Source organism: Electrophorus electricus, chromosome 3 (genome assembly GCF_013358815.1).
Source record: "Electrophorus electricus isolate fEleEle1 chromosome 3, fEleEle1.pri, whole genome shotgun sequence".
Classification (NCBI taxonomy): domain Eukaryota; kingdom Metazoa; phylum Chordata; class Actinopteri; order Gymnotiformes; family Gymnotidae; genus Electrophorus; species Electrophorus electricus.
The window spans coordinates 4972501-4981778 of NC_049537.1; the positions used below are offsets into that span (position 1 = coordinate 4972501).

A 9278-nucleotide genomic window follows, 5' to 3' on the forward strand; every position below is an offset into this window, starting at 1 on the left:
AGCGCAGGTGTTGCGTTAACGGCGAGGCGGGGCGGGGAAAAGGTCTCGCCACGGCGGGCGGCGCCCAGCGTCAACGCGGCCAGACTCAAACCCAGCTGGGGCCTGCTCCTCCTGCGCCGTCGCCGCATTCAGCCGTCGGGTTCAAAGCCTCCCGGACGCGCAATTACGCCGCCCCTTTCATCTTCCCAGCAGACAGACGGGGTCGAAGTTCGGACATCTGAGGCCATTTCCTGTTTCATGCGGGGTGGCGACTGAGCGCGCAGACTCATTAGCAAAGGGAGGGAGAAGTGGAAAAGGCGAGAGAGGAAGAACCGGGAGAAAAAGAGACGGAAAGATGGGGTTCCCGCAGGCGCGTGAGAGTAAAAAAACTGATCCCATCATACTCTTCGGAGGGGATGTGAGACTAGCAAGCAGCGGACACTCACGGCTGTGGCGTGGGGCATTCAGGAGAACACTGGGGAGCTAATGAGACAGATCCTCAGGTTGGATAGCGTCTCTTTGTGTGGCCGCCTCTTCCCAGGCAGAAAACAAAGCTCCACATCGGGAGGGAGGAATTCTCACGCTGCTATTCCCTCCCATGGTATCAGATGTACTGCTGCCAAAGGGCAAACCGGAGATCTGCTCACCGCTGCACTTCAGAGCTGAATCGCGGGGTGAGAACCATTCAATGATTCAGCCCCAATATATGCAGGAGCGTACGAGAGCACGGCGTTTGTTTTTTTTAGCAGGAGTGTTCGACAACTCAGTCCTCTGTGCGATGGGAGCCTCTCCCTTCTGCATCATCTGCCACGTCCCACTTCAGCGCTAGGACTGCCCGCGTCCCCGATCGAATCAGTCCCAAGGAAAACATGGGCTATTCAAAGAGAGGGTGTACTGAGTGGATGTTTGGGAACCCAGGTTTGGGAAGCCCGTTGTGTTTCAGTGAACGGCTGCGGGTTGCCGAGTCACAATGACAGAAATGCCCTGGTGTCTGCTGCACAGAGCTAGCTTTCCGAGAGAATTCTGGATTAATGAAGTGGGTTTATTTATTTATTCACGACAAAGAAACGGGCCTGGCTGCAAAGACCGGGGGGGGGGGCTTCGCTCGGCCGGCCGGCAGCGCGGGAGCTTTTCAAAACACAACTTTCCCAGCCCCCACAGCCTGGCTTTCAAAGGCTCCGCCCCCCAGCTGGGCCCACCGCCAGGCACATTGGGCTTCCATGGCCCTGCACTGAAGACACTCCTGCTCACACGCTCATGTGAACCAGGTCACGCCCGATCGGAACTACCAAATTATGCTGATTGAAAAGGGAAAAAAAAAAAAAAATGAACAAAAAACTATTACTCTTACTGGTCTGCACCATGCAGAAAACCCATGGGTGCGGCAGACGATGACCTGACCGTGGGCTTAGGGAGGTGTGGGAGAGTGGCACTGAGCCATGGAGGGGGGCTGTGGTGTTGGCCTGCCGTCCTGCAGCAGCAGGGGGAGGGGAACTCAACAAGGGAAAGACTGAAACAGAGGTATGGGCTGAACCGGCCCTCAAAACCTGCAACACACACTCGGGGACACACCCACACACTTTTTTAGCCCACCCCTGCACCGCCATACAGGCCCAGGTCAGCTCCGTACAAAGGGCTGTCAGAACACAACACAAAAGCTAGGGGCCACACATCCTGCATTCACCAGTGCGCGCGTGCGCGTGTAAGAGAAAGAGAACCTAAACGGACAAAAATCAGCCAGTTAATTACAGCTAACATTTTGGTAAAAATGCATTTTCAAAACAGGCTCATCTCCATGGGAAAGTGGTTTGCCTTTGGGAGAGTCTAGCTGCAATTCTTGCTCATAACAGCTCCTTCAGAAGTGACACAATATGGTTAATCAATAGCCTTTAAAATACTGTAAAACTTTTTTTTTTTTTTTTTTTTAAAGGTTTAAAAAATGTTTTGCCCTGTGCGTGAGAGGGCTACTGGCATCCTGACCAATCTCAAGCTCTCTGGACGAACATCAGCCGGAATAGCGGGTCAGTCTTCAACCACGTCCTCGTTGTGTGTGCCATCCCAGTCACTAGTGTCGTATGCAAGTGGCGCACTGCAACCGCTATAAAAAGCGGTATAATTGCAACATAGTGTTTTTTAACCTCGCGGAGCCCTACGCTGCACTAAGCTATCCAACTATAATATCCACACCCATAAGGGTCCCACTGTAGCAGTGGCACAGCCAACGTGCGAACATGTAGCTGCTGTCCTCCGCTGCCTTGGTCTGCTGTGAAGACCCGCCCGCGCGGCCTTCGTCACAAGCCCAGCGTTTTCGCCGGCGGATGGCGCGAAGCACTCTGTGCTATTCCGGCACGGGGGTGGGGCTGCCTGACCCAGGGTGAAGAGTGGGCACGACTGCGCCCACCGGCGTAGCAGGACACACCAGACGCTGTGAAGCTGCACCTCCTCCTCCTCCATACGTAGAGATTTGTCTACTTTAAGACTCGGAAATGCATTCATTTTAAAACATTTGTTCTTATATATATATATAATAATAATAATAATAATAAAAAGAGATCTCTGTACACTGCAATGCTGGCCAGGATGTACAGGGCACATACCAAACATCCAACAATAATTATCATGCTCGTGAACGATGAATTCAAGATCATGAGTCATTTTTCAGCTGTGACATTTAGTATAAAAATAAATCAATGTGTCAATATCTTATACCCTTTTGATATTCTGAAATGTTTTCTTGCAATACATAAAATATAAAACTTATAATTTTTAGAAAGTAGACCACACTTTGCTAAAAGATTACAATAAAAGGCCAAAGATGTTTAAACTCATAAATTAATTTGGACTTATTCACCATTAAAAATATCCCCCCCAAAAATCTAATACAAATTATTTTGCTTGCTAAAAATCGGGCCAATTTAAACCGAAATTACATCTACATTACATATCAATTGTATCACACTAATTCATACATTGTACTATACTGAATCGATCTTTAATTGAAACTGCAATCCAGAAGAGAAGTGCCTCTTCTGTATCGCAGTCTGTACGGCTACATATCGACTCAGTCAGCATGGGAGAGGTTCCCCTCATTGACACTCATTCCTTGATTCTCGTTAGGCTCCACCCTGCAAGGTCATGGAAAGGGCCATGTGACATGAAGCCAACATATTTCAAACTTTTTTTTTTTTTTTTTTTTAAATCCTCCCCATCAGGAAGGTACCATGAGGAACAAAGAGAGAACAGATCAGAAGGTCCCAGCGGCCAAGTTAATGAGCAGTCACCGCACAAATACTCCACAGGTATTTAATCAAAGCGTAATGAGCATCCGCCACCAAACACAGGCCCCAGAGAAACCAGCGCTCGCTCACTGGAACCGAGTTAATCTTAAACCCGGCAGATATTAAGCCGCGTGACTGCTGGAACAGAGAGGAGGCGGAAGCCATGGAAACCCTGCCACCCAGGAAGAGCAGTGTTGGAGGAGCTGTTGATGGATGGTGCCGCCATTAGCTGCAAGGCTTTTTTTGCACTGGGATAGTCTCAATTGGCCACTTCACCCAGGATAAACTCCCCAAACCGGGACTAATTTCCACCAGTGAGTGGTGGTGGGGGGGGGGGGGGGGGGGGGGGGTCCACCCTGGCTAACCCAAAGGCTGACGCATCAGCTATGCTTGTACATATCTTTTCATCTATGAATTTTTAGGTTCTCAGTTTCTTTCATCTTTAGATAATAGATTTTCTCCGAGTCAAAAAAGGTGAAAGATGCCAAAAGATGTTTCTGTTCAATCTTGGAAGAGCGCTAGTTTGTTCTAGCATGTTGTTCCCGTGTGATGAAGTGGGTTAGCGAGCGATGTGTGCGGATGAGACCGAGAGGTGGGGAGAAATGGGGAATCCGGCTAAACGGACCGACGCCGCCGAGAGGTTCTGCACCGGTCCTGCCACTGACCAGGCGGGGGTGAAGAAATAAAAAAACAAAACAAAAACAGAGAAAATGACCGCATTATTGCGTGCTGCGGCACGGATCCGAAGCCTGAGGGCGAGTGATGAGTGGATGAACTTAACCTGATAGAGTTACTCGTACAGAATCCTGTTAAGCATCATTTTAAAGACATAAACGTGGTTATTGCAGGACATTTCACATTGTGATGTCGCAAAAGGGTTCAAAATCCAGTTTACACTAATCGTCTTTAATCAGTTTCAAATAAAGACTCAAACACATTATTTTAAGACTTGTAGGGTATTAGAAGCACTTAACCAAATATGTATATGTATACACTAAAGTCTACTATAGATATTAATAAATAGTCAGACCTACAATATTCCCCCCATTCAGATTTCGCAGAGTATACTACATTTACGGACAGGGGAAAAAAAAGTGTGGAAAAGTCAGCTTATATCTCATGTGACTTCGGAAGATCAGTAGCATTGATACAACACCCCACGGGAGAGATCAGCCTCGTTATGCGAGACTAATTCAGGTGGACCAGATGCTGGCAAAGCAACCTCACCATAACTGTTTTCCTGGGCACGGCAATATTTAACCTGGAAGCAGACAGTCCGGGTTCATGGGGAACTGGTCTGTCTAAATACACAGCTCGATTTAACACAACTGTTTGAAATTAACTTTTTTCCAGGAAAAAAAATCCAGCGGCTTTTTACAACAGTTGCAAATTCGACATTGAAACATACAAAAACAGCTGCCCAAGCATTTAAAAAAAATTGTCTAAATGATCAAACCATTTATTCGATTTATTGTAAATTATCTAAGGGGAAAACGGGAGCGTGTGCGTGCGTATGGAGACTCTGCGTACGCCTGAGCGAGAGAGAGAAATTATTAACATCTACGTGTGAAAAGGAAGCGTGAAGGCAGGGGAGTTGGCCCTTCTCACATGCTGATGTCTTCTACAGCTTTTCACAGAGATGAAAGGCCATTTGGACTGATCCCCCCCCCCCACCCCGCACCTCTTTGGCCATTCACTATAAGTGCACAACCCTCCGCCGCCCATCACATTACACTCGCATAAAGTCTGCCATTTGTTTCAAAAACACACTCTGAAAACAAGCATTACCTACGATTCCTTGAGCAAGATCCAAGACTGGTGTTTTTAAGCATTGTTTACACATTAACGAGTTTTCTTCCAAAAAATGAAAAATAAATCAACCAATAACTATGAAGGTGATGACTCTTTTTGGTTGTAACGTTGCCCCTACACAACAGTCCTGATTGAGTGTAAAAATGATCCATGGTGCCCATTTTAAAAGTGCAGTCTATAAAGCCAAAGCAATTCCCCCCATTTCACTTTTGCAGAATTCAGAGGGTTTGCTTATCTACAGACCCGCTATACACCACCGAACAGACTAGATTTTTGTTTTAGAATCATCACGTATAGATTTTTTCTACTCCTTCATGCCACTATCTTTTATTTATTTATGTTCAGTACACGTTAATGAATAAATCTACAAGTACGGATATCAATGCATTGTACAGTGTCTGCATGCAGTACAAACTGAAACCCTTACATAAAAAGATTCATTGCTAGGCATAATTGTGCAAGTACTGTTTGCTTGTGTATCTAAGGTGTACGCTTATACATACGGGAAAAAGGATCGTCTGACTAGGACATGGGGCAAAATCTAAGAAGCTGTTTTCTTATCTACCAAATTACTCGATTTTTTTTTAATCAAAAGACTTCCAAAAACCCAATGAAATTTAGTATATTGCAAAAGATCTGGATTATAACATACTGCCTAAATGTAGCCCAAGAAGTGCGCATTAAACTTCAAAGCACGCGTCCTTCCCATTGCAACTAGTGTACACAGAAAGAACGCGCGAGTAAAGGAAAGCAAACACACACAACCCAGAAAAAACACACAAAAATATCCGAAGCCTTCAAAACGCGACCGCACACCACTTTTTTATACTGCAGGCAGGCGTTTGAGCCCCACGGCCACTGGGCTCCAAGCTCCATTTCAGATAGGTCGCCTATTAAACAACTCTAAGTGCTATCTGACGACCTGCGGCACGGTCCGCTGCACTGTCCGGACACTTCCCGGCTTGTGCACGCTGCAAGAACATCACCTAGAAACAAAGATCTACGAGACGGGAGCAACAACGTAAACCAAAAGTGTTTAGTTACCTGCATAGTGAAAACTCCTAATTCCTGAGCCGACAGTTTTTTCATTTGCACGGCCAAAACTTGTGCTTCTTCCATGATCGAAAACTCACTTTCAGCGCCACAGAGTCCACTGAAGAGTCCCACGAAGGCTACAAAACAGCAGCTAAAAACCTTCACATTATTAAGGTAAAGGGGAGAACGACCACTCCATGCCCAGAAGGAACTCCGAGGTAGAAGCGCGGATCCAGCCCTTGAACGTCTCGCCATGATGGCTTGATTCTCCGAGCAGTACTAGGAGCCGCTCCTGGGCCAAACTTCAGTGATCACTCCTCAACTAAGTCCGTGGAGGAAGCGCCACTCTTCTGACTTAAACGGCGCCGCTAAAATGCAGCGATGCATTGTATCATTTGCTACTTTTTTTAACAATCCGGATCCAAAAACGGCGACAGCGTTCGTTTCTTTTTCAGACACCTTCGGTACGCTCGCTCCAAGTCACCGTAAAGCGCGAGCCGGAGCATCACAATAGGGAGCGTGAAGTACGAGGCGCGCGCGAGCTAAACACCGTCATGGAGTTTTGTGCGCGGGAGGAGGGTGTGGATCTGGATCAGAGAGCAAAGGCATGCACAAATCGGACCAGAGGGTCGCCGGCAACATTTTGAAAGAGTTTGTTTTAACTTCGCGGACAGAATCACTAAACACTGTCGCAAGCATTCGCATTCGGTTTTTTTTTTGCTGAAAAAAAGTTTGTAAGCATTAAAAATAAAATAATTGTATGTGGTTTGCTTTGAATAATTTAGAATGCTATAAATTAGTCAAATTACAGGAATTAACATGCTATCGATGTAACCTAGTGGGACGATTGGCTGGAAAATGCACCGTCTCCTAAACCTGTAACGTTCCTCGTTATTATTAACATATTAACATATTATGGAGGTATTGTAGAGAGCGTACCTTGAGGCCGTGCACAGCGCTAGCCGCCGCGAGGAGCTCCAAGCCCAGCACGCATGTGTCCTGTATAGGCGCGTGCCAGAACGCAGCACTCAGCCACGGCGACCGGGAGCCGACTCGGATGCACCTGATGGAAGATAGTATAGCCTTCAGGTTATAGCCTCCGTTTTTGGTACGGGGGACACGTCTGGTTGTAACAGTGACGAGCCGGTGTGAAGGAGGGCAGTGAGCTGTTTCCCGCCTACGCCGCACATGACCCAAAGTCTGATGGCAGCCGGTCTTCATGGCTGACGGTGGTCTTTTTCCCATCTCCACCTGCGGAAGTTTGCAGCATGGACTGGCACCGTGTCCCTTTTTCCTGCGCCACCGGAACACCAGTCACTACCCGCCACTTGCTCAGGGTGAAGGAGATGATATCTTTTTGTTTTATGTTGCGATTGTATCTGACAGTTGTTTCTGTGATGCTGTTTTCTATCATGTTTACACTTCTATCATTTTTTCCCCGAATGTCTCTGTAACTCTTCCGTGCCGTGCTGACTGCCTGGGATTCGGGCATCAAGGTAAGGAGGTGATCACATGCTCTGATCTGAGGCCTCCCTGAGCTCCTCCACCCTCTCCATCTCTATCCCCCTCCCTCATCTACTCCTCCTGTCTCTCTTTGTCTGCTTAAGTTTGATCACACTTCGGTGTTGTTGAACTGCCTCCCTGATGTTAAGACTTCTTTCTGGCTAAGAAAAAAAAAAAAAAAAGGTTCCAAAGTTTCTCTGCACGAGCAACTGAACTCCTGACTCTTCACTGCCGGATTTCTTTTCGCTAAGAAATCACTGCCTTGGCTGTTGCTGCTGGGAGGTTGGTGCGGAGCCGTCTCAGCTCCTCCGGCGTGTTCGGGAGGTGTTCCAGCACTAACTCTTCCTACGTGTGCCGGGTAAGCCTGTCAAACCCACCTTCACCGCCAGCACGCTCGTCCACTCTCTCCCGGGGGCGGCTGCCTGACCGACAACGTTGCCCGCGCCTGCCCAAAACATTGCTGGAGTGCCGTGGTCAATGCTGCTAGGTCGCCACGTTGTAACGGCAGCATATCCACAAGCAGCGCGTTGCAGTGATGGCAACCATCAGGCTGCAGGGCTGGCTGGCCACCTGCAGCTGTACGGATGCTTGCTGTCACTGTCGCCAGATGCCAGCCGGACTCTGCTGCTTTCCTTCCCATCTTCCCCAGCCAGATGACTCACTTTTGGCTGGCTGGACCCTTCCAGCAGGGAGCAGAGATGACCCCTTTCCTCTGTGCTGTCTTCTTCTCTACCCACCCTCAAGTCTGTCGATGTAGACTGGTGGCCGCCTCTCACTTCTGACGCCAATGTAGCATCGGCGTGGCAAAAAAAACCCACAGAATGCCATTTCCGGTCAGGGAACAGCTCTTTATTGCAAAGTGAAGTCTTAAAAAAGATGCACACAACAAAACGAGAAAGAGCTTAATGATGGGAGAAATGGAGTAGCATAACTAAAATGCATACATAACATGAAATCCACTAATTACACATTGGTTAAACGAATAAGAACACAAACGAACCAAAACATTTAATATGGCTATTGACATTAAAATTTAAATTGCAAAACTAAAGTAAAGAAAAAGTGGTGATACATAACGTAGACCTTTTTGAATCTTTGTCATTGCCCAGCAAAACGAAACTGAGTGTTAGCCGAAAACGTCTGTGCAACATGAAATCTGACTTGTGAACCTTTAAGCAAAGAATCTTGCACCACAGAACAGAGATCAGCATTGTAAGGATGTGGCTTGCACAGTCCTTACTGAGAGGTGTATAGATGTGAAACCAGTCTGACAACCACTCATCTACCCATATATAGATGGCACTTACCAACACAAATGTGGTGAACAAATTTATACCAATACATTCGGTGATATTTTGGTATCAAATAATTTATGCCAAAATATCATAAAGTTGATATTTTGGCTTTTTAAAAACAAAGTGGAGCTCGAAAGGAGCCTTTGGTGAAGTCACTCCACAAGCAGGCAACAGGTTCCTCTGACCACCGAATAAATGAGCTGGTCGTCTCTGCCATGACAGGATTGGATAATAACACAGCAGGCTGAGAATCTGGCCAAAGTGCAGCCTTGCTCTTCAGTCTGTCATCACTCCTGCAGAAAGCTCCTGATTGTTTCACCCGCAGTGGTGCCTGAATTGAATTTTGCTCCATATTCCTTGAGTAGAAGCAATGAAT

At 47.1% G+C, this 9278-nt stretch overlaps 1 protein-coding gene across 1 annotated transcript in view; it reads right to left on the reverse strand.

The window, feature by feature from the left end:
* Positions 1-6595, reverse strand: part of cachd1 (cache domain containing 1) — a 52443-nt gene extending 45848 nt beyond the window's left edge. Inside the window, exon 1 of the mRNA XM_035524640.1 lies at positions 6114-6595. Within this exon, the coding sequence (XP_035380533.1) occupies positions 6114-6359 (246 nt within the window). The 5' untranslated portion in view covers positions 6360-6595. The remainder of the gene's footprint in view (positions 1-6113) is intronic.
* Positions 6596-9278: the final 2683 nt, after the last annotated feature.